The sequence below is a fragment of the Schistocerca nitens genome, chromosome 4 (assembly GCF_023898315.1).
Source record: "Schistocerca nitens isolate TAMUIC-IGC-003100 chromosome 4, iqSchNite1.1, whole genome shotgun sequence".
Classification (NCBI taxonomy): domain Eukaryota; kingdom Metazoa; phylum Arthropoda; class Insecta; order Orthoptera; family Acrididae; genus Schistocerca; species Schistocerca nitens.
Window position 1 is genome coordinate 263,243,976 of NC_064617.1, and position 27,051 is coordinate 263,271,026.

General features: G+C 45.0%; 1 protein-coding gene across 1 annotated transcript in view; it reads right to left on the reverse strand.

Moving 5' to 3' along the window:
• Positions 1-4,841: 4,841 nt before the first annotated feature.
• LOC126252242 (tyrosine decarboxylase-like) overlaps positions 4,842-27,051 on the reverse strand; it is an 86,895-nt gene continuing 64,685 nt past the window's right edge. The window contains exon 4 of the mRNA XM_049953115.1: positions 4,842-5,194. Coding sequence (XP_049809072.1) covers positions 4,842-5,194 — 353 coding nt within the window. The remainder of the gene's footprint in view (positions 5,195-27,051) is intronic.

A 27,051-nucleotide genomic window follows, 5' to 3' on the forward strand; every position in this document is an offset into this window, starting at 1 on the left:
TGAGAGGTTTAGAAAAAATAAAATGTGGTCTATGGTAATATACACGTTGTATGTATTTATTATATTCATACATTGGATACAATAGATCTGAAAAAAAAATCAATGTGTTGTTTCTTCACCTTCACTCCTGTGCAGAATTTACCAAATAAAGTTTTCTTGCATGTGTTGAATTCAGCTTGAATTTCTCCCAAGCTTATTGGTTGTTCGTTTGTTTCTTTTGGCACTGTATTGATACAATGTAGTAAATCGTCAGCATGCATATTACGCACTAGGAGATAGTCTACAATTTCTTTATATACACTTTGAACATAAAACAACCATCTGTTGAGTCTTTCCAGCACAATGGATAGCACCCTCAGTAGACCAAACAAGTTCATAATGGTGGAGTCCTGTAAATAAATAGACCAACAACATGACCTCTGCATGAGTGCAATGCCATCATACAGCAATGTTGCTGACAGCATCAGGCCACCACAGCAGATCTCCAGGGGAGGGCAGGATCATACTCTGTGATCATCTGCTGATTACTTTAGGGCTCTGCATTACCTGGTTCATCCCATTCAGACTTCATGAACCTCACTTTAACACCTCTCAGTGCATTTTCAATCTCTAGTGCTGTGCACCAGCCACTGCCCACTGATGCTTCTGTATATATATTTAAGCGCTTTGAGGCGCTGGTTGTTACATTGTAACTTGAACTCACTAGCATTAGAGCACTGGAAAGAACTGGCTGTTTCTCATCCACCAAATCTGCACCATACTTTGCAGTAACACTGGAATTTTCTGGGATGGAGCATGTGTTGGAGACCAGTACTGACCTGCACTGTGTGGAGAAGAACCAACAGCACACTTTGTCTGAGATTCAGGGGTGACTGGGCATCTTCATTACATAAATCGATGAGTGGGATGGATAACAGATCTGGAAATTGCTGCAGGTTCTGACAAGCTGGTGAGTGCTGCTGCTGCAGGTCCTGACAAGTTGGAGGCCACGGCTGGTTCAGATATGCAGGAACCCAATGAACAAAGAAGTAGAAGAAACAATAAGCATCCATAAACAAAGACATGAAGCTAAACAGAGAACCACTACATGCAGTAATAGTAGCAAAAGACATCTAATGGGTTCTTACTCTTCCACTTCTACTGTGAGACAAAGACAGATGAGGATCTTGAATGCTGTTGATGTTTCATGTATGGTGGGTTCAGGAGGGTAATACGGAATGCCATGCTGGATCCCAAAGGCCTCGTATCACTACCAGTCGAGATGACTGGCATCTTATGCGTATGGCTGTAACGGATTGTGCAGCCACGTCTCGATCCCTGAGTCAACAGATGGGGACGTTTGCAAGACAACAACCATCTGCACGAACAGTTCGACGACATTTGCAGCAGCATGGACTACCAGCTCGGAGACCATTGCTGTGGTTACCCTTGATGCTGCGTCATACACAGGAGCGCTTGCGATGGTGTACTCAACGACAAACCTGGGTGCACGAATTGCAAAATGTCATTTTTACGGATGAACCCAGGTTCTGTTTACAGCATCATGATGGTCGCATACATGTTTGCCGACATCACGGTGAACGCACATTGGAAGTGTGTATTCATCGTCGACATACTGGCGTATCACCCGGTGTGATGGTATGGGGTGCCATTGGTTACACGTCTCGGTCACCTCTTCTTCACATTGACGGCACTTTGAACAGTGGGCATTACATTTCAGATGTGTTATGACCCGTGGCTCTACCATTCATTCGATCCCTGCAAAACCCTACATTTCAGCAGGATAATGCACGACCGCATGTTGCAGGTCCTGTGCGGGCCTTTCTGGATATGGAAAATGTTCTACTGCTGTCCTGGCCAGCACATTCTCCAAATCTTTCACCAACTGAAAACGTCTGGTCAACGGTGGCCGAGCAACTGGCTCATCACAATACGCCAGTCACTACTCTTGATGAACTGTGCTATCGCGTTGAAGCTGCATGGGCAGCTGTACCTGTAGACGCCATCCAAGCTCTGTTTGACTCAATGCCCAGGCGTATCAAGGCCATTGTTACGGCCAGAGGTGGTTGTTCTGGGTACTGATTTCTCAGGATCTATGCACCCAAATTGTGTGACAATGTAATCACATGTCAAATGGTTCAAATGGCTCTGAGCACTAGGCGACTTAACTTCTCAGGTCATCAGTCGCCTAGAACTTAGAACTAATTAAACCTAACTAACCTAAGGACATCACACACATCCATGCCCGAGGCAGGATTCGAACCTGCGACAGTAGCGGTCGCTCGGCTCCAGACTGTAGTGCCTAGAACAGCATGGCCACTCTGGCCGGCCAATCACATGTCAGTTCTAGTATAATATACCCATTTATCATCTGGATTTTTTCTTGGTGTAGCAATTTTAATGGCCGTAGTGTATGTTCTGGTGCATAGAATGATATTCCAAGAGTAGCGTATTTTTTAAATAAGAAGAGAGAGAGCAAGAGAGTGATAATTTCCCCTTCCTAGCAGTGAAATCTTCAGAGAAGCGTCTGGTGCTAGCAGAAGACATCGGCGCTGCACATTTTTACAACCCATATGGCTGCTGAACTTTTCCCTGTCTGACAAAACATCTCTTCCATTGAACACATCACACAATGTAAAGACTCATGTACATCTTATCTGGCAGCTCAGCACAGACTGTAGCATCTCACTAGTGGAGGAGGAAGGGGAAAATGGGGGATGGGAGGGGTGATAGAGGCGAACAGTACTCTCTGGTGGATGTAGTGCAAACTAGCTCAGTCGGTCCTTACATGTCAAGACGAACACACGCGTCTCTGAGTTAGGTTACTAGAGGCATTCCAATGGAGCCATAAATAGATATCATAAATTAAATACCCTACCTTTATCTCCAGTACAGAATTACCATTTCTCACAAAAATAAATACAGTAGAGTAACCTAACATTTCTTCTGGTAGCTGGACAAGACTGATCATTTACCACCAGTTCCAGTGGCCTGGTGGTGGTTGGGTAGTGGGTGACATCATAGGAGTGTGGGAAGGGTGTGAGAGATAGGTTAGTGGAGATAGTTTAACTGACGTATTTTCCCATCGAAATTTGATTTTCACACCATGACATCACCGTGACATTGCCACATCTATGGCCGCCATCTTGGATTTGCCATTTTGAATACATTTGGCAACAATGCAAGCTGCACCAGAATCTGCCTAGCACCACTACTATCTATGCCACTCACCAAAATCTACTGGCTACTCCTCGTTGACCTAGAATCATGAAATTTGTCAAGAAGCGAGGTTTCACGGTACAAGCAAAAGTAAAAATCCGGAATTGTTAATATGTAATAATATTACACAAAAAATATTTCTTTTGTCATTTGTTATCCGTTTTCAAACTTGAAATTAAACTTTATCGAAAGTCTTAGATTCCCCGGGGATGATCTCTTGCCAGTATCAATGTCGATAACATGCGAAAATCTCAATATCATCGATTCCCAGAATGGATAAACTGTACACGTACCTAACTAAGTTTCTATAGAACCCTGAGTGTGCGAGTCCTACTCACACCCAGTTAGTTTTAATACCTTTTCGTTGCAGATAACCTGATGATGCCCCAAAGGGTGAGATGTGTCATTAAATAACCATTATTTTTCAACCAAGACTGGTTTCTTTTTGGAATAATTCGAAACGGTTGCTGTACCAGTCAGCCAATGGATTGGAAAAGATTTTACTAACTGAAACTTCCTGGCAGATTAAAACTGTGTGCCCGACCCGGACTCGAACTCGGGACCTTTGCCTTTTGTGGGCAAGTGCTCTACCATCTGAGCAACCGAATTCTGCCAGTATCTCGTCTCCTACCTTCCAAACTTTACAGAAGCTTTCCTGCGAACCTTGCAGAACTAGCACTCCTGAAAGAAAGGATACTGCGGAGACATGGCTTAGCCACAGCCTGGGGGATGTTTCCAGAATGAGATATTCACTCTGCAGCGTAGTGTGCGCTGATATGAAACTTCCTGGCATATTAAAACTGTGTGCCAGACCGTGACTCGAACTCGGGACCTTTGCCTTTCGCGGGCATGCGCTCTACCATCTGAGCTACCGAAGCACGACCCACGCCCCGTCCTCACAGCTTTACTTCTGCCAGTACCTCGTCTCCCACCTTCCAAACTTTACAAAAGCTCTCCTGCGAACCTTGCTGTCAGAAGTAAAGCTGTGAGGACGGGGCGTGGGTCGTGCTTCGGTAGCTCAGTTGGTAGAGCACTTGCCCGCGAAAGGCAAAGGTCCCGAGTTCGAGTCTCGGTCGGGCACACAGTTTTAAACTGCCAGGAAGTTTCATATCAGCGCACACTCCGCTGCAGAGTGAAAATCTCATTCTGGAAACATCCCCCAGGCTGTGGCTAAGCCATGTCTCCGCTATATCCTTTCTTTCAGGAGTGCTAGTTCTGCAAGGTTCGCAGGAGAGCTTCTGTAAAGTTTGGAAGGTAGGAGACGAGGTACTGGCAGAAGTAAGCTGTGAGACCGGGCGTGAGTCGTGCTTGGGTAGCTCAGTTGGTAGAGCACTTGCCCGCGAAAGGCAAAGGTCCCGAGTTCGAGTCTCGGTCGGGCACACAGTTTTAATCTGCCAGGAAGTTTCATATCAGCGCGCACTCCGCTGCAGAGTGAAAATCTCATTCTGGATTTTACTAACTGTTAGTGACTGATATAATGAAACTTTTAAAATATACTAGTTTTTTTTTGAGTCGGTGACAGAATATTTTAATCACTTGTAATATTGCAGTACAGTACAGCAGTCAGTTACGTAGTTACACACAGTTCCCATCGACGTCAGGGAGAATACCGACCGAGTCGTTTAGAGTTCTAGCGACGCGACGAGGTCACTGAGGTCGACGTGTTCGACAATGTCGTCGTCTGTGCTGGGAACGAAGTACGGCAAGCCGCCGCCCTGCAGCATCGGCCGTTCCCGCATCTGCTGCAGCTGGGCCGGCGGCACGGACACAGTGTGGGTGAGGTAGCGCAGGGCGCGCAGCTGCAGGTGGCGGTCCCCACTGCACCGCCGGGTGCGGCCGAAGGTGCTGGAGCGCCGGCTCAAACGGCCCGCAAAGGAATCCACGTCCAGCGAGCCCAGCGACGCCTTCGTGATGCTCACATACTGCGCATGCTCGATCTTCTCCAGGCACCGCTCCACTGTCCTCGCCGTCCGATCTGCACCAAACATATGCACACATTTCCTGTTTACAGTTTTTGGGACAGGTGATAGGATCTCCTACTCTGTAGGTATCAGCATGGGTTTCGAAAAAGACGATCGTGTGAAACACAGCTCGCGCTATTAGTCCACGAGACTCAGAGGGCCATAGACACGGGTTCCCAGGTAGATGCCGTCTTTCTTGACTTCCGCAAGGCGTTCGATACAGTTCCCCACAGTCGTTTAATGAACAAAGTAAGAGCATATGGCCTATCAGACCAATTGTGTGATTGGATTCAAGAATTCCTAGATAACGGCACGCACCATGTCATTCTCAATGGAGAGAAATCTTCCGAAGTAAGAGTGACTTCAGGTGTGCCGCAGGGGAGCGTCGTAGGACAATATACATAAATGACCTTGTGGATAACATCGGAAGTTCACTGAGGCTTTTTGCGGATGATGCTGTGGTACATAGAGAGGTTGTAACAATGGAAAATTGTACTGAAATGCAGGAGGATCTGCAACGAATTGACACATGGTGTAGGGAATGGCAACTGAATCTCAATGTAGACAAGCGTAATGTGCTGCGAATACATAGAAAGAAAGGTCGCTTATCATTTAGCTACAATATAGCAGGTCAGCAACTGGAAGCAGTTAATTCCATAAATTATCTGGGAGTACGCAATAGGCGCGATTTAAAATGGCCAGCCGGAGTGGCCGTGCGGTTCTAGGCGCTACAGTCTGGAGCCGAGCGACTTCTACGGTCGCAGGTTCGAATCCTGCCTCTGGCATGGATGTGTGTGATGTCCTTAGGTTAGTTAGGTTTACTTAGTTCTAAGTTCTAGGCGACTGATGACCTCAGAAGTTAAGACACATAGTGCTCAGAGCCATTTGAACCATTTAAAAAGGAATGATCATATAAAGTTGGTCGTCGGTAAAGCAGATGCTAGACTGAGATTCATTGGAAGAATCCTAAGGAAATGCAATCCGAAAACAAAGGAAGTAGGTTAAAGTACACTTATTCGCCACTGCTTGAATATTGCTCACCAGTGTGCGATCCGTACCAGATAGGGTTGATAGAAAAGATAGAGAAGATCCAACGGAGAGCAGCGCGCTTCGTTACAGGATCATTTAGTAATAGCGAAAGCGTTACCGAGATGATACGTAAACTCCAGTGGAAGACTTTGCAGGAGAGATGCTCAGTAGCTCGGTACGGGCTTGTGTTGAAGTTTCGAGAACATACCTTCACCGAGGAGTACAGAGGCGTACCGTCCACGAACAATACGAGACTGGAATGGAAGGGAGAACCAATAGAGGTACTCAAAGTACCCTCCGCCACACACCGTCAGGTGGCTTGCGGAGTATGGAAGTATGGATGTACATGTAGATGTAGATAAGCACGCCTAGACTGTCATACACTCTGAGACGACGAGAACCACACATGAGCACATGTACAGATGGTGGTAGTATCGCATATACAAGGTATAAAAGGGCAGTGCATTGGCAGAGCTGTCATTAGTACTCAGGGAAAAGGTTTTGGACGTCATTATGGCTGCACTACGGGAGTTAACAGACTTTGAACGCGGAATGGTGGTTGGAGCTAGATGCGTGGGACACTCCATTTCGGAAATCGTTAGGGAATTCAGTATTCAGAGATCCACACTGTCGAGAGAGTGCCGACAATACCAAATTTCAGGCATTGCCCCTCTCACCACCGACAACACAGTAGCTGAGGGCCTTCACTTAACGACTGAGAGCAGCGGCGTTTGCGTGGAGTTATCAGCGCTAACAAGCAACGCTGCCTGAAATACACTACTGTCCATTAAAATAGCTACACCTCGAAGATGACGTGTTACACACGCGAAATTTAACCTACAGGAAGAAGATACTGTGATATGCAAATGATTAGCTTTTCAGAGCATTCACACATGGTTGGCACCGGTGGCGACACCTACAACGTGCTGACATGAGGAAAGTTTCCAACCGATTTCTCATACACAAACAGCAGTTGACCGGCGTTGCCTGGTGAAACGTTGTTGTGATGCCTCGTTAAGGAGGAGAAATGCGTACCATCACGTTTCCGACTTTGATAAAGGTCGGATTGTAGCCTATCGCGATTGCGGTTTATCGTATCGCGACATTGCTGCTCGCGTTGGTCGAGGTCCAATGACTGTTAGCAGAATATGGAATCGGAGGGTTCAGGAGGGTAATACGGAATGCCGTGCTGGATCCCAACGGCCTCGTATCACTATCAGTCGAGATGACAGGCATCTTATCCGCATGGCTGTAACGAGTCGTGCAGCCACGTCTCGATCCCTGAGTCAACAGATGGGGACGTTTGCAAGACAACAACCATCTGCACGAACAGTTCGACCACGTTTGCAGCTGCATGGACTATCAGCTCGGAGACCATGGCTGCGGTTACCCTTGACGCAACATCACAGACAGGAACGCCTGCGATGGTGTACTCAATGACGAACCTGGGAGCACGAATGGCAAAACGTCATTTTTTCGGATGAATCCAGGTTCTGTTTACAGAATCATGATGGTCGCATCCGTGTTTGGCGACATCGCGGTGAACGCATATTGGAAGCGTGTATTCGTCATCGGCATACCGGCGTATCACCAGGAGTGAGGGTATGGGGTGCCATTGGTTACACGTCTCGGTCACCTCTTGTTTGCATTGACGGCACTTTGAACAGTGGACGTTACATTTCAGATGTGTTACTACCCGTGGCTCTACCCTTCATTCGATTCCTGCGAAACCCTACATTTCAGCAGGATAATGCACGACCGCATGTTGCAGGTCCTGTGCGGGCCTTTCTGGATACATCTACATCTACATCTATACTCCGCGAGCCACCTTACGGTGTGTGGCGGAGGGTACTTATTGTACCACTATCTGATCCCCCCTTCCCTGTTCCATTCACGAATTGTGCGTGGGAAGAACGACTGCTTGTAAGTCTCCGTATTTGCTCTAATTTCTCGGATCTTTTCGTTGTGATCATTACGCGAGATATATGTGGGCGGTAGTAATATGTTGCCCATCTCTTCCCGGAATGTGCTCTCTCGTAATTTCGATAATAAACCTCTCCGTATTGCGTAACGCCTTTCTTGAAGTGTCCGCCACTGGAGCTTGTTCAGCATCTCCGTAACGCTCTCGCGCTGACTAAATGTCCCCATGACGAATCGCGCTGCTTTTCGCTGGATCATGTCAATCTGTTCTATTAATCCAACCTGGTAAGGGTCCCATACTGATGAGCAATACTCAAGAATCGGACGAACAAGCGTTTTGTAAGCTACTTCTTTCGTCGATGAGTCATATTTTCTTAGAATTCTTCCTATGAATCTCAACCTGGCGCCTGCTTTTCCCACTATTTGTTTTATGTGATCATTCCACTTCAGATCGCTCCGGATAGTAACTCCTAAGTATTTTACGATCGTTACCGCTTCCAATGATTTACCACCTATGGCATAATCGTACTGGAATGGATTTCTGCCCCTATGTATGCGCATTATATTACATTTATCTACGTTTAGGGAAAGCTGCCAGCTGTCGCACCATTCATTAATCCTCTGCAGGTCTTCCTGGAGTACGTACGAGTCTTCTGATGTTGCTACTTTCTTGTAGACAACCGTGTCATCTGCAAATAGCCTCACGGAGCTACCGATGTTGTCAACTAAGTCATTTATGTATATTGTAAACAATAAAGGTCCTATCACGCTTCCTTGCGGTACTCCCGAAATTACCTCTACATCTGCAGATTTTGAACCGTTAAGAATGACATGTTGTGTTCTTTCTTCTAGGAAATCCTGAATCCAATCACAAACCTGGTCCGATATTCCGTAAGCTCGTATTTTTTTCACTAAACGTAAGTGCGGAACCGTATCAAATGCCTTCCTGAAGTCCAGGAATACGGCATCAATCTGCTCGCCAGTGTCTACGGCACTGTGAATTTCTTGGACAAATAGGGCGAGCTGAGTTTCACATGATCTCTGTTTGCGGAATCCATGTTGGTTATGATGAAGGAGATTTGTATTATCTAAGAACGTCATAATACGAGAACATAAAACATGTTCCATTATTCTACAACAGATTGACGTAAGCGAAATAGGCCTATAATTATTCGCATCTGATTTATGACCCTTCTTGAAAATGGGAACGACCTGCGCTTTCTTCCAGTCGCTAGGTACTTTACGTTCTTCCAGAGATCTACGATAAATTGCTGATAGAAAGGGGGCAAGTTCTTTAGCATAATCACTGTAGAATCTTAAGGGTATCTCGTCTGGTCCGGATGCTTTTCCGCTACTAAGTGATAGCAGTTGTTTTTCAATTCCGATATCGTTTATTTCAATATTTTCCATTTTGGCGTCCGTGCGACGGCTGAAGTCAGGGACCGTGTTACGATTTTCCGCAGTGAAACAGTTTCGGAACACTGAATTCAGTATTTCTGCCTTTCTTCGGTCGTCCTCTGTTTCGGTGCCATCGTGGTCAACGAGTGACTGAATAGGGGATTTAGATCCGCTTACCGATTTTACATATGACCAAAACTTTTTAGGGTTCTTGTTTAGATTGTTTGCCAATGTTTTATGTTCGAATTCGTTGAATGCTTCTCTCATTGCTCTCTTTACGCTCTTTTTCGCTTCGTTCAGCTTTTCCTTATCAGCTATGATTCGACTACTCTTAAACCTATGATGAAGCTTTCTTTGTTTCCGTAGTACCTTTCGTACATGATTGTTATACCACGGTGGATCTTTCCCCTCGCTTTGGACCTTAGTCGGCACGAACTTATCCAAGGCGTACTGGACGATGTTTCTGAATTTTTTCCATTTTTGTTCCACATCCTCTTCCTCAGAAATGAACGTTTGATGGTGGTCACTCAGATATTCTGCGATTTGTGCCCTATCACTCTTGTTAAGCAAATATATTTTCCTTCCTTTCTTGGCATTTCTTATTACACTTGTAGTCATTGTTGCAACCACTGACTTATGATCACTGATACCCTCTTCTACATTCACGGAGTCGAAAAGTTCCGGTCTATTTGTTGCTATGAGGTCTAAAACGTTAGCTTCACGAGTTGGTTCTCTAACTATCTGCTCGAAGTAATTCTCGGACAAGGCAGTCAGGATAATGTCACAAGAGTCTCTGTCCCTGGCTCCAGTTCTGATTGTGTGACTATCCCATTCTATACCTGGTAGATTGAAGTCTCCCCCTATTACAATAGTATGATCACGAGTATACAGCAAATGTTCGACTGCTGCCCTGGCCAGCACATTCTCCAGATTTCTCACCAATTGAAAACGTCTGGTCAATAGTGGCCGTGCAACTGGCTCGCCACAATACGCCAGTCACTACTGTTGATGAACTGTGATATCGTGTTGAAGCTGCATGGACAGCTGTAGCTGTACACGCCATCCAAGCTCTGTTTGACTCAATGCCCAGGCGTATCAAGGCCGTTATAACGGCCAGAGGTGGTTGTTCTGGGTACTGCTTGCCAAAATTAGACTTGTTTTCCTAGTGTAAATCGAGTCCACATTAACGCGTTAACTTATCTACCAAGTTTTGCTGCCTTCGGATAATTACAGCCCACACTTGACCTCCGTGAATAGTTGCATTATAATTATAACCACCCGGTATCAGTAGATTCCAACTTTCAAAACGTAACACCCGTCGTGGCATATTTGCACCAGGGGGGCACGCGTGTCGCAGCATGTAGACAAATCATCTGCTCTGTATTATCACATCCAACTAGTTTGTGCCTGCAGCTAAGCGATCCAATGAACAGATTTCCAAAGCAGGCTGAAATGGCGACCTTCGGGGCAATAATATTAGTGTCGGCGACTTTAATAAACTGCACGTACATACTGGTTTCAATATGAAGCACCTGTCATGTGAGTTAACAACTTGTAGAGATGTTATCCACAGTACGAGTATGAGCCATGTTTCTGCATGTATTGGAGTTTTCACATAGCCGATTTTTGAAACCTCATAGGTACTTAACGGATAACCTTGTATGTAAGTGGAGAATCATTCTAGCGACAATACGAGCTGCAAATAGGGAAATCCACTGCAATAAGCGACTTTGAGAAAGACAAGATACGTATGGCCCGGCACCTGGAAACGAACATCTTCAAAACGTCGAAGCTGATCGACTGTTCCAATACTACTGTCATGAATGGTCATGGAAAGTGGTTACAGGATGGTGGAAAGACGAGAAGACATAGAACGAAGAGGTCGGAGACTTGATCGCTCTTATGGCAGGACGGGTGACCACTGTGGTGGATGTGACAACAGAGTACAATGCCACTGCAGGCCTGTGTTTTGGAGCACGCCGTACAGTGCCTTTTATTGAACATGCGGTTCCGCGGCAGACGACCTCTATGTTGACGCAAGGACATCATCAATCACGATGGCAGTGTGCTCGGGATCATCGAGATTGGACCATGGAGCAATGGGAACGTTTTGCCTGGTTGGATGAGTCACGATTATTGTTACATCGGCTCGATGCTCGTGTCCAGACAAGCCGCCATCCAAGCAAATGGCTGTTCGAAACATGCACCATGCCACGGATGCAGGCAGCGTTATCCTACGGGAAACAATCGTCTGGGCTTCCATGGGACCTGTGGTAGCAATCGAAGACACCATGACATCTGTGGACCACGTGAACATCGTTGAGTACCACCTACGTCCCATTGTGGTTGAAGTCTTTCCCACCAGTGACAGTGTTTTCCAGTAGCTAGAATCACGCTACAGTTGTTTGAGGAGCATGACAGTGATCTCACGTTGATGTGTGTTACCAAATGCTCCTGACCTCAACCTGATGGAACACATCTGGGACGCTGTTGGGTGGACCGTTATTTACGAGAATTGCGTGACCTGTGTGTATGAATCTGGTAGCAAATATCTTCAGAAAGTTACAAAGGACTTATCGAATCCATGACACGCAGTATCGCCGGCCGGAGTGGCCGAGCGGTTCTAGGCGCTACAGTCTGGAACCGCGCGACCGCTACCATTTGAACACGCAGTATCACTGCTGTATAGCGTTTCAACAGTCGACCAACACGCTGTTAAGCAGACAGTCGTTATCTTTTGGCTGATCAGTGTATTGATTCACAGTTCATTTTAAAATTATCATGTCTTAAAGCCAATATTTTGTTTGCAGGTTTATATAAAAAACACTGAAAGTCATACTATAAGAGGCAGTCAAATGAAAACGACGCATGAAAAAAAGTAAGTAAGAGTAATCGCCATAGCTGTTAATACAGTTATCCCAGCGAGAGACAAGAAGGTCAATACTTTCATGGAAAAATCTTTGCAGTTACCTACGGAACCATCATTGTACCCAGGCGTGCACCTCTTCGTTCGAATTAAATAGACGGCCACGAATGTCTTTCTTAAGGGGTTCAAAAACAAGTAAATCGCATGGTGAGGAATTGGAACTGTACGGCAGCTGCGTAATGGCTTCCCAGCGAAACTTCTGTAGCTTAGTGGACCCATCGACGTGCTGCCAAGATTGTTTCGACTACACTGCATTCTCCACACAGTCCTAATCTCTCCCCATGCAGTTTTCATATTTTTGCAGCGCTGAAGAAATACATTTCTGGCCTTCGATTTGTTTCAGTCGAAGAGGTGCACACCTGGTTACAATCGTAGTTCTGTAGGTAACAGCAGACATTTTTCCATGAAGGCATTGACCGTCACGTCTCAAAGTCGGATAAATGTATTAATAGTTATGGCAATTACTTTTGAAATAATAAACATTTTACTTTCTTTTTTCCCTCGGTTTCGTTATTATTTGGCCGTCACCTATAAATGAGAAGCAATAAATCTACTCAATTAAAAATAGTACAAAGGGCGTTTGAAAAGTCCATGCAAAAATAAAAACTACTTATACATTTCGTCCAAAGCTGTTCTAATTTATTGATCCCTTCCAATTAATAGGAATTGTCCAAGTCTGCAAAATAGCTATTAATTGCTGCAATCACCTACTCATTTGAATAAAATCTTTGTCCTGCCAGCCATTTCTTCAAACTGGGGAACAAATAGTAGGCCGAGGGAGCCAAGTCTGGAGAATAGGGGGATGTGAAACGAGTTGGAACCCTATTTCTATTAATTTTGTGACCACAACTGCTGAGGTGTGTGCTGGTGCATTGTCATGATGGACATTTTTGCGGTCCAGCCGCCGGCGTTTTTCTTGCAGTTCGGATTTCAAACGATGAATAATATGCATCTGTAATAGTTTTACCCTTTTCCAGATAGTTGATGTGGATTATCCCTTGTGATTCCCAAAAGACAGTCGCCATAACCTTTCTGGCCGAAGGACTGGTCTTCGCCTTTTTTGGTGCAGGTTCTCCCTAGGTAACCCATTGTTTAGATTGGTGTTTAGTCTCAGGAGTATTGTAATGTATCCATGTTTAACCCAAAGTGACAAAACGACGCATAAGTCCTGCAGATTCTTCCTGAACAGCTGCAAACTATCCTTGCAACACTTCACACGATTCCGTTTTTGGTCAAGCGTGAGTAATCGCGCAACCCATCTTGCGGATAGCTTTATCATGTCCAAATGTTTTTGCAAAATATTATGTACTCGTTCATTCGACATGCCCACAGCACTAGCAATCTCACGCATCTTAACTCTTCTGTCACCCATCACCATATCATGGATTTTATCAATGATTTCTGGAGTCCTAACATCCACAGGGTGTCCAGAACGTTCAGCATCACTTGTGCCAATATGGCCACTCCGAAAATTTTGAAACCACTTATAAACTGTTCTAATCAAAGGTGCAGAGTCACCGTAATGTTTATCAAGCTTCTCTTTAGTCTCCTGAGGCGTTTTGCCTTTCATACAGTAATGTTTAATCACCACACGAAAGTCTTCTTCGTCCATTTTTTGACAATCACTCGACTTCCTTCATTCACACGAATGCCAAACACAAAGAAATAGATCAATATGGCTGAAACTTGGTGTGCGTTCTTTCCAAAGATGCTACTAACATGACCTTGATACGCGCCGCTGGTGCCATCTCTCGGTCTTTGCACGGACTTTTCAAACGCCCCTCGTAATTGGTGTTAAGAAGAGAAGATAAAGAATACAGGAAAGGTAAAAGCTGTAGAGAGTCTTGCCACCAACATAGTCCAGGTAAAGAGTATCCTGATGCAATAGCTCTGTACTTAACAATCACGTACAACCCCTCGCTAAACGAAAAATCCATATCAAAGAGTATACAAGTATTCAGTGTTCAAGGAAGGCAATAGGAGAAGTCCTCTAAATTACAGGCTCATATCATTACCGTCAATATGCAACAGGATTTTGGAACACATATTATCTTCGAACATTATGAATTATCTCGAAAAGAACGGTCTATTGACAGAGAGTCAACACGGATTTAGAAAACATCGGTATTATGAAACACAACTAGCTCTTTACTCAGACGAAGTGTTGAGTGCTGTCGACAAGGGATTTCAGATTGATCCCGTATTTCTAGATCTCCAGCAGGCTTTTAACACCGTACCTCTCAAGCGGCTTGTAATCAGATTGCGTGCTAATGGAATGTCATCTCAGTTATGCGACTGGAGCTGACAGTTCTTAGTAACTTATGGAAAGTCATGGAGTAAAACAGAAGTAATTTATTGTGTTCCCCTAGTTAGTGTTGTAGGTCCTCTGTTGCTCCTTGTCTATATAAACGATATAGGAGACAATCTGGGCAGCTGTCTTAGGTTGTTTGCAGATGATGCTGTCGTTTATCATCTAGTAAAGTCATCAGAAAATCAAAACAAATTGCGAAACGATTTAGAAAACATACCTGAATGCTGCGAAAACTGGCAGTTGACCCTAAACTTTTAAAAGTTCGAGGTCATGCACATGATTGCTGAAAGGAATCCGTTAAACTTTGGTTGCACGACAAATCTATCGAATCTAGACGCCGTAAATTCAACTAAATACCTAGGAATTACAAGTACGAAAAACTTAAATTGGTAATAACACACAGAAAATGTTGTGGGGAAGGCAAAAATGCGTTTTATTGGCAGAACACTTAGAAAATGTAACAGATCTACTAAAGAGACTGCCTACACTATGCTTGTCCGTCCACTTTTGGAGTACTGCTGCGCGGTTGGGATCCTTACCAGATAGAATTAACGGAGTACATCGAGAAGTTCAAAGAGGAGCACCACGTTTGGTATTATCGCGAAATAGGGGAGACAGTGTCACCGACATGACACAGGATTTGATGTGGACATCACTTAAAACAAAGCAGGTTTTCCTTGCGGTGGGATCTTTTCACGAAATTTCAATCAGCAACTTTCTCCCCCAAATGCGAAAATATTTGGTTGACGCCAACCTATATAGGGAGAAACGATCATCGTAATAAAATCAGGGAAATCAGAGCTCGCACGGAAAGATATAGGTGTACGATTTTTTCCGCGTACTGTGCGAGATTGGAGTAGTAGGGGATTACGGTGAACGTAGTTCGATGAACTCTTTGCGAGGCACTTAAGTGAGATTTGCAGAGTATCTATGTAGATGTAGAAAAACATCGAGCCCTTTGTGCCCAGACGGCAGGTGTTTGTTGTGACCTGTGTGTGTTTGGTTTACGCTTAGTTTGGTTGTACATCTGGTCTATGTGAATTCTTGTAGTTATGATAGCTTTTGCTATTAGTATGGTCGTGTCGTTTGATTTGCTCATTGTTCATCGTTTGTTTTAAAAGCTGCTCGTTTTAGTCTGGAGCGTCAGCATTATTCTCATGTGAAGTGTCTTCACTGGATTCCCTGAAGCTGCTGCTGATTGTGTTATGCATCTGTATGAACGTCTTTGTCTATACTACACTCCTGGAAATTGAAATAAGAACACCGTGAATTCATTGTCCCAGGAAGGGGAAACTTTATTGACACATTCCTGGGGTCAGATACATCACATGATCACACTGACAGAACCACAGGCACATAGACACAGGCAACAGAGCATGCACAATGTCGGCACTAGTACAGTGTATATCCACCTTTCGCAGCAATGCAGGCTGCTATTCTCCCATGGAGACGATGATTGTGTTATGCATCTGTATGAACGTATGTAGTCCTGTGGAACGGCTTGCCATGCCATTTCCACCTGGCGCCTCAGTTGGACCAGCGTTCGTGCTGGACGTGCAGACCGCGTGAGACGACGCTTCATCCAGTCCCAAACATGCTCAATGGGGGACAGATCCGGAGATCTTGCTGGCCAGGGTAGTTGACTTACACCTTCTAGAGCACGTTGGGTGGCACGGGATACATGCGGACGTGCATTGACCCGTTGGAACAGCAAGTTCCCTTGCCGGTCTAGGAATGGTAGAACGATGGGTTCGATGACGGTTTGGATGTACCGTGCACTATTCAGTGTCCCCTCGACGATCACCAGTGGTGTACGGCCAGTGTAGGAGATCGCTCCCCAGACCATGATGCCGGGTGTTGGCCCTGTGTGCCTCGGTCGTATGCAGTCCTGATTGTGGCGCTCACCTGCACGGCGCCAAACACGCATACGACCATCATTGGCACCAAGGCAGAAGCGACTCTCATCGCTGAAGACGACACGTCTCCATTCGTCCCTCCATTCACGCCTGTCGCGACACCACTGGAGGCGGGCTGCACGATGTTGGGGCGTGAGCGGAAGACGGCCTAACGGTGTGCGGGACCGTAGCCCAGCTTCATGGAGACGGTTGCGAATGGTCCTCGCCGATACCCCAGGAGCAACAGTGTCCCTGATTTGCTGGGAAGTGGCGGTGCGGTCCCCTACGGCACTGTGTAGGATCCTACGGTCTTGGCGTGCATCCGTGCGTCGCTGCGGTCCGGTCCCAGGTCGACGGGCACGTGCACCTTCCGCCGACCACTGGCGACAACATCGATGTACTGTGGAGACCTCACGCCCCACGTGTTGAGCAATTCGGCGGTACGTCCACCCGGCCTCCCGCATGCCCACTATACGCCCTCGCTCAAAGTCCGTCAACTGCACATACGGTTCACGTCCACGCTGTCGCGGCATGCTACCAGTGTTAAAGACTGCGATGGAGCTCCGTATGCCACGGCAAACTGGCTGACACTGACGGCGGCGGTGCACAAATGCTGCGCAGCTAGCGCCATTCGACGGCCAAAACCGCGGGTCCTGGTGTGTCTGCTGTGCCGTGCGTGTGATCATTGCTTGTACAGCCCTCTCGCAGTGTCCGGAGCAAGTATGGTGGGTCTGACACACCGGCGTCAATGTGTTCTTTTTTCCATTTCCAGGAGTGTATATATGTGGTGTTCTGTGTATATCGTCTGCGGTAGTATTTCGTTGAGTCCATTTTCTACCGTTTTTAGTGTTAATACAATGTTTTCATGTGTCACGTGCAGCTGTCATCATTGCCGAGGACGTGACAGTGGAAGAGTGTGTGTTCTGGAACACTGGAGATCCATATTCTCTACATATGTGTTAGGTTACTGACTGAAGTTTTTAAGGTACAGGTGCGGTGGATAAGGTCCAAGTCAGAAATTTGATCATTCTCCGCCAGAGGAAGGAGCCCCAACCAAGCCGAAGGCAAAGAGAGAGAGGAAGACAGTGAGAGTGAGAGAGAGAGAGAGAGAGAGAGAGAGAGAGAGAGAGAAATCATCCGAACAAGTCAGAAGGTACTACAGAAATGGTTTCGTTACAGAAATTGGTCAGATCATTTAACAATGAGCATGGATATTATTTTAAAATTTAAATTTTCTGTGGTTTTTCTAAACCTCTTCAGGCAAATCCCCATGGTTCCTTCACCAAAGCTGTGGTCGCCCACCTGTCTTCTCCTCATTAAGGAAGGTAGGAAACTAGAGTTCAACGTCCCGTCGACAGAGCGGTCATCACAGACGTAGAACACGCTCGGACTATGGAAGGATGGGGAAGGAAATTGGGTGTGCCCTTTTCAAAGGAACCATCCCGGCATTTTCCTTGAGAGATTACGGGAAATAATGGAAAACTTAAATATTGACGGCCGCATGGGGATCTGAACCATCCTCCTCCCGAATGAACGTTCAGTGTGCTAACCATTGCCCCCACTCACTCGGTCTCTGTCCACTAAAGAACCTGCGTACGAGTCTACAGGGTGCCCCAGGAGGAATGTTCAGTATTCAGCGATATTTCCACAATGAAGCTTTCGCTCCGCAACGGACTGTGCGCTGATATGAAACTTCCTGGCAGATTAAAACTACGTGATGGACCGAGTCTCAAACTCAAGACCTTTGCCTTTTGTGGGCAAGTGCTCCATCAAGTGAACTACCCAAGCACGATTCACGATCCGTCCTCATTGCTTTACTTCCGATAGTACCTCGTCTCCTATCTTACAAGCTTCACAGAAGTTCTCCTGCAAAATCTGAGGGACTAGCACTCCTGGAAGACAGGATATTGTGGAAACGTGGCTTAGCCACAGCCTGGGGACCGAATGAAATTTTCACTTTGCCGCAAAGTGTGTGCTGATATGAAACAGCACACACACTTATAATCTGCCACGAAGTTTAATTCAGCGCTATGACACGAACAATCATTCGAAGCAAAAAAGTCTGGTAAACATGGGCTCTAAAATATATCCCTTAAGAGTTACGAACACTTGTTCATCTTCGCTACTGTGAAACATGTTTCTTTCAGTGAACAAGTTGTCATAGCTCTTAAGGTGTGTATTTTAGACCCCATGTTTACTAGACAGTTTATAATACTTTTGGTCTCTAGTACCTACCAAAATACGTAAAACAAAAAGCATGTAGTAGGAGTGATTTGTTTCACAGCATTGAAGATAAAGAAATGCTCATAGCTCTTAAGGTGTGCACTTAAGAGTATGGTATAGCAGACGTTTATGCTTCGAATATCCATGAGTATCGACCATTTCTTCTGGGACACCCTATACACAGGACCAGAAATTAGTCGCCTTCAGGAGATATCAAGCACTGTCACTAGCCTTGGTAAAGGCTTCAGTTATGCAAGGAAAAGCGTTTGCAGGTTTCTTCGGGTACGGTGTGCCCATGTGAACCCACTCATTGATGTTTAAATACCGCAGAGGTACCATATTGGTGGGAAGACGATTGTTATGTTTCATCCGCTGTTCCAAATAGTCCCATGCATTTTTTATGGACTACGAACAGGTCAATTAGCTGGCCAGACGACGTGTAATTGCGTATCCGACTGTTCGTCAAACGAGGGACAAGTGCATTATCAACACCGCTACTGTCATTTTCAAGACAAGAGTGACCACAGTTCAATTATCCTGAGGATGTAGAAGAAAGGGCAACGCTCGGTTACCGAAAATGTTGAGGTAAACATCCTCCTTCCGGTCAATAGTAACCTGAATGAACAAATCCAAGTCATGGTATGAGAAACATCCCCAAATCATTACAAAACCAGCTCCACTCGGAACTAAACCCTACACACATGGCAGCTAAACGATTCATTTGATCGTCACCGCACTTGAAACCTTGCATCATTTGGAAAAGGGGCAAAATCTTGGGTCGTCGGATCGCATTACTCGCCTCCGGTCAGCTACCGACCAGTTTCTGTGTTAAAGCAACAGTCAGTCTTGGTTGCTGAGCCATCCTTGCTATGTGTTCGAAATGTTTCTGTGTTGTTTGGCCCATTTAAAAGGCGCAGCTTCATGCATCACTGAGACCAATGGCCTCCTGCGAGATACTTGATGTCTAGTGTGCATTGCATGCACTTCCTTTACATGCACTTCCTTTCGCATGGTCGCTCGGAAACTGGTAGCAGCATTTTCTATTCTGTTTTAAGCAGACTGTCATTTATAAGAAGCAACACTCATCTCCAGTCCCTGCCGGTAGGGATTTTTTTACGACAACTGTTCTTACGCCGTGTTACTAGGGTTGCCCACAAAGTAATGCACCGCATTTTCTTTCATCAACATTTCTTTATTGAACATAATAAGAATTGTTGTTGTTGTTGTGGTCTTCAGTCGTGAGACTGGTTTGATGCAGCTCTCCATGCTACTCTATCCTGTACAAGCCTCTTCATCTCCCAGTACCTACCGCAACCTACATCCTTCTGAATCTGCTTAGTGTATTCATCTCTTGGTCTCCCTCTACGATTTTTACCCTCCACGCTGCCCTCCAATACTAAATTGGTGATCCCTTGATGCCTCAGAACGTGTCCTACCAACCGATCCCTTCTTCTAGTCAAGTTGTGCCACAAACTTCTCTTCTCCCCGATCCTATTCAATACTTCCTCATTAGTTATGTGATCTACCCATCTACTCTTCAGCATTCTTCTGTAGCACCACATTTCAAAAGCTTCTATTCTCTTCTTGTCCAAACTATTTATCGTCCATGTTTCACTTCCAGACATGGCTACACTCCGTACAAATACTTTCAGAAATGACTTCCTGACACTTAAATCTATACTCGATGTTAACAAATTTTTCTTCTTCAGAAACGCTTTCCTTGCCATTGCCAGTCTACATTTTATATCCTCTCTACTTCGATCATCATCAGTTATTTTGCTCCCCAAATAGCAAAACTCCTTTACTACTTTAAGTGTCTCATTTCCTAATCTAATTCTCTCAGCATCACCCGACTTAATCCGACTACATTCCATTATCCTCGTTTTGCTTTTGTTGATGTTCATCTTATATCCTCCTTTCAAGACACTATCCATTCCGTTCAACTGCTCTTGCAAGTCCTTTGCTGTCTCTACAGAATTACAATGTCATCGGTGAACGTCAAAGTTTTTATTTCTTCTCCATGGATTTTAATACCTACTCCGAATTTTTCTTTTGTTTCCTTCACTGCTTGCTCAATATAGAGATTGAATAACATCGGGGATAGGCTACAGCCCTGTCTCACTCCCTTCCCAACCACTGCTTCCCTATCATGCCCCTCGATTCTTATAACTGCCATCTGCTTTCTGTACAAATTGTAAATAGCCTTTCGCTCCCTGTATTTTACCCCTGCCACCTTCAGAATTTGAAAGAAAGTATTCCAGTCAACATTGTCAAACGCTTTCTCTAAGTCTACAAATGCTAGAAACGTAGGTTTGCCCTTCCTTAATCTAGCTTCTAAGATAAGTCGTAGGGTCAGTATTTCCTCATGTGTTCCAACATTTCTACGGAATCCAAACTGATTTTCCCTGAGGTCGGCTTCTACTAGTTTTTCCATTCTTCTGTAAAGAATTCGCGTTAGTATTTTGCAGCTGTGAGTTATTAAACTGATTGTTCGGTAATTTTCACATCTGTCAACACTTGCTTTCTTTGGGATTGGAATTATGATATTCTTCTTGAAGTCTGAGGGTATTTCGCCTGTTTCATATATCTTGCTCACCAGATGGTAGAGTTTTGTCAGGACTGGCTCTCCCAAGGTCGTCAGTAGTTCCAATGGAATGTTGTCTACTCCGGGGGCCTTGTTTCGACTCAGGTCTGTCAGTGCTCTGTCAAACTCTTCACGCAGTATCGTATCTCCCATATCATCTTCATCTACATCCTCTTCCATTTCCATAATATTGTCCTCAAGTACATCGCCCTTGTATAGACCTTCTATATACTCCTTCCACCTTTCTGCTTTCCCTTCTTTGCTTAGAACTGGGTTTCCATCTGAGCTCTTGATGTTCATGCGAGTGGTTCTCTTATCTCCAAAGGTCTCTTTAATTTTCCTGTAGGCAGTATCTATCTTACCTCTAGTGAGATAAGCCTCTACATCCTTACATTTGTCCTCTAGCCATCCCTACTTAGCCATTTTGCAATTCCTGTCGATCTTATTTTTGAGACGTTTGTATCTCTTTTTGCCTGCTTCATTTACTGCATTTTTATATTTTCTCCTTTCATGAATTAAATTCAATATATCTTCTGTTACCTAAGGATTTCTACTAGCCCTCGTCTTTTTACCTACTTGATCCTCTGCTGCCTTCACTACTTCATCCCACAAAGTTACCCATTCTTCTTCTACTGTATTTCTTTCCCCCATTCCTGTCAATTGTTCCCTTATGCTCTCCCTGAAACTCTGTACAACCTCTGGTTCTTTCAGTTTATCCAGGTCACATCTCCTTAAATTTCCACCTTTTTGCAGTTTCTTCAGTTTTAATCTACAGGTCATAACCAATAGATTGTGGTCAGAGTCCACATCTGTCCCTGGAAATGTCTTACAATTTAAAACCTGGTTCCTAAATCTCTGTCTTACCATTAGATAATCTATCTGAAACCTGTAAGTATCTCCAAGCTTCTTCCATGTATACAGCCTTCTTTTATGATTCTTGAACCAAGTGTTAACCATGATTAAGTTGTGCTCTGTGCAAAATTCTACCAGGCGACTTCCTCTTTCATTACTTAGCCCCAATCCATATTAACCTACTACGTTTCCTTCTCTCCCTTTTTCTAGTACCGAATTCCAGTCAAGATGACTATTAAATTTTCGTCATCCTTCACTGTCTGAATAATTTCTTTTATTTCATCATACATTTCTTCAATTTCTTCATCATCTGCAGAGCTAGTTGGCATATAAACTTGTACTATTGTAATAGGCCTGGGCTTCTTGTCTATCTTGGCCACAATAATGCGTTCACTATGCTGTTTGTAGTAGCTTACCCGTACTCGTATTTTTTTTATTCATTATTAAACTTACTCTTGCATTAACCCTATTTGATTTTGTATTCATAACCCTGTATTCACCTGACCAAAAGTCTTGTTCCTCCTGCCACCGAACTTCACTAATTCCCACTATACCTAACTTTAACCTATCCATTTCCCTTTTTAAATTTTCTAACCTACCTGTTCGATTAAGGGATCTGACATTCCACGCTCCGATCCGTAGAACGCCAGTTTTATTTCTCCTGATAACGACGTCCTCCTGAGTAGTCCCCGCCCGGAGATCCGAATGGGGGACTATTTTACCTCCGGAATATTTCACCCAATAGGACGCCATCATCATTTAATCATACAGTAAAGCTGCATGCCCTCGGGGAAAATTACGGCTGTAGTTTCTGTTGGTGATTGGCAAGACCGCCAACCCACTATGAGGAAGCCGAAAGGCACGCGTTTAAGCTCACGCAGGCTGGCGTGAGGTCTGGAACAGGACAAGGAATTGAGACTAGCAAAAAACGTACGTAGCTTCTGGAATACTTAACTTTAATCCATAATTGGTGAACATCTCTCTTGACGGTACATGTTTTACAGCATCAGTAGTAACTGGTAATGGCGCCTTGCTAGGTCGTAGCAAATGACGTAGCTGAAGGCTATGCTAACTATCGTCTCGGCGAATGAGAGCGTAATTTGTCAGTGAACCATCGCTAGCAAAGTCGGCTGTACAACTGGGACGAGTGCTGGGAAGTCTCTCTAGACCTGCCGTGTGGCGGCGCTCGGTCTGCAATCACTGATAGTGGCGACACGCGGGTCCGACGTGTACTAACGGACCGCGGCCGATTTAAAGGCTACCACCTAGCAAGTGTGGTGTCTGGCGGTGAGACCACAGTTTCCCCTTGCTTTCAGCCGAACACCAGAACAGCAAGGCCATTTTGGTTAGTGTTACAAGGCCAGATCAGTCAATCATCCAGACTGTTGCTCTTGCAACTACTGAAAAGGCTGCTGCCCCTCTTCAGGAACCACACGTTTGTCTGGCCTCTCAACAGATACCCCTCCGTTGTGGTTGCACCTACGGTACGGCTATTTGTATCGCTGAGGCACGCAAGCCTCCCCACCAACGGCAAGGTCCATGGTTCATGGGAGAATTACACACACGAAAAACGATGTTTTATCTACACACCATATTTTTCTACGTAATCTCCATCCAGTTCTATGGCCTTCCTCCAGCGAGAAACGAGGGCGTGTATGGCCTGTCGGCAACAATCCTTGTCCAGTGCTTCACTGTGTGAATCACCTCCTGATCGTCCTCAAAATGTCGTCCACGAATGGCATCTTTTAATGGCCCAAACAAGTGGATGTCCGAGGGGCCTAGGTCAGGGTTGTAGGTTGGACGGGGTAACACTGTCCAACCCTATTTTGCGATGTGTTCAGTAGTCCTCAGACTTGTGTGGGGCCGAGCGTTATCGTGTTGCAGCAAAACATCTCCTGTGCTGCTGTGGCGCCAAAGTCGCCGGAAGCGCGTCTTTGTTTTTAATGTGTTGACGTATACTTCTGAATTAATGATACCGCCTCTTGGCATCACATCAATGAGAATTACACCTACACAGTCCCCGAACACGGTGATCATGACCTTTCCAGCGGAAGTATTGGCCTTGCTTGGGAATGCCGCCGTTCCATCGATTGTCGCTTTGTTTCCGGCTCAAAATGGTGAACCCAGGTTTAATCATATGTCACAATCCGGGACAATAGGGCCTCCCCTTCAGCTTCAAAACACTGCAACAAATCAAGACAAATGTTTTTTTGTGCGATTTGTGATCCACCGTCAGACACTGCGGGACCTATCTTGCACACACTTTTGAATATCCAAGAGCGAGGATACTTGCATCCACACTTCCTTTGCTGATTGACAGATGCAGAGCTAACTGCTGAGTCGCAATGCATCTGTCCTCGCGAATGACAACGTCAGCTCGCTGCAAAACGTCAGGTGTGACAGCCGTGGATGGTCTCCCTGACCGCTGCAAATCGTGGAACTCCGCCGAACCGCCTTCTGATGACCTCAACCTCCGTGCCCAGCGACTAACTGTGCTTCTGTCGACAGCAGATGCTCCACAGACTTCGCACAAGCGTTTGTGAATATTCCCCACAGCTTCTTTGTCTGCAATGAGAAATTCAATGACGGCACGTACATCGGCTACAGACACCATTTTGAAACTGTCTTGCAGCTACGCTATCTATCGAAAGTCTGGAGACTTCAAATAATACATACGTAACGTTTCGCATTCGTAGCATTGTTTTCGGGTGAGAAAAAAATGCGGTGCATTACTTTCTGGGCAATCCTTGTACGTGGCTGCGAGCGGTACATCACTCCTTGGAGGCAGGTGGACACCCTGGGACGATACACAACACGATAACCCCTTACCGCCATTCTGTCACGACTCCAAGTCGACCCACTTCACTGCTCTGCTTCCATACAACAGATTGGCACTTGACTGCCAGGACTTATTTAAGCGGTGGGGCCACATTACTGTTTTGCACTAGTTTACACCATATACAGTGCTCCAAAGCGACCAGGGAGCTTACAAGGGAACCTCCCCATCGCACCCCCTCAGATTTAGTTATAAGTTGGCACAGTGGATAGGCCTTGAAGAACTGAACACAGATCAATCGAGAAAACAGGAAGAAGTTGTGTGGAACCATGAAAAAAATTAATGAAATATACAAACTGAGTAGTCCATGTGAAGATATGCAACATCAAGGACAATGGGAGTCAAGGAGCGCCGTGGTCCCGTGGTTAGAGTGAGAGCTCCAGAACCAAAGGTCCTTGGTTCAAGTCTTCCCTGCACTGAAAATTTTACTTTCTTTAATTTTGCAAAGTTATGATCTGTCCGTTCGTTCATTGACGTCTCTGTTCACTGTAATAAGTTTAGTGTCTGTGTTTTGCGACCGCACCGCATAACCGTGCGATTAGTAGACGAAAGGACGTGCCTCTCCAATGGGAACCGAAAACATTTGATCGCAAGGTCATATGTCAACCGATTCCTCCACAGGAAAACACGTCTGATATATTCTATACGACACTGGTGACGGCATGTGCGTCACATGACAGGAATATGTTGTCGGCCCACCTAACTTGTACACTTAGCGAATGGGTAAAAAGATTCTTCTACCTTGCCCGATTTAGGTTTTCTTGTGGATGTGATAATCACTCCCAAAAAAGTGATGAAAACATAAGAGTTTGTCACATAAACTGAAAATAAAAAATTAAACTTTTCACTCGATGGAAGACTTGAACCTGGGACTTCTCGTTCCGTAGCTGCTCTCGCTTACCACGGGACCACGGCGCTCCTAGATTTCCATTGTCCTTGATGTTGCCTATCTTCGCATGGACTACTCACTTTGTATATTTTACAAATTTTTTTCATAGTTCGACACAACTTCTTCCTGTTTTCTCGATTGATCTGTGTTCAGATTTTCAAGGGCTATCCACTGTGCCAACTTATAACTAAATCTGAGGGGGGTGCGATGGGGAGGTTCCCTTGTTAATAATTTTCATGTTCCATGGATTAATGTTTAGAAAAACTCGCTAAGAAGTTAAATGTCTCAAATGGGTTACTAGAGTGACCAATTTTTATCATCGAAAACATAAATGCATATTAACGCTTTGTATAAAATCTTTTGAATTATATAGGGTGACACAAACTTTTAGGGTCAAAATTATACAATTGGTGGGGGATTCCAAATTGAGTACTTTGACGTGCGGAACAAACAGCCGGATGTGATTGTTTTACACACTGTGAGGTCTTGAATGAGCAACACGCTCAGAGAATGTGTTTGTAAACAGCTAATATTTCGTAATAAACTACTGTCTGTCAATTGTTCACTTTAATAAACCTCTCAGCCTGGTGGCTGATGGGAGTGCCAGTATCGATAGGAGTGAATGACCTCAGCCAGTATTGACAGATATGTCGGTGCAGCCAACACGTTATGCCTTAGCTAGAAGACGACTATGCTTTCATTGCGTTTACGTACTTGTAAATGAAAACGGACATAATACGCAGATTTAAAGATCACAGAAATTTATACGTAATTGAGTTTTAAATGATTTCAGCCTACTGATATTTCAAAGAAGGCACTATTTGCATATAGTATTTAAAGTTAAGGGTAGTAGCGAACGGAAACAAGTGAAGGCTGAAGTCTTCCGATATCTATCGAAACACAGCTACTCCCGTCAGCCACTCCCCCCATGAGCTTTCTTAGAGTCCTCGTCGATGACGTTGATGGCGCTACCTTTGCAAAACGTGCTCCCAATTGAGTTCGCCATTG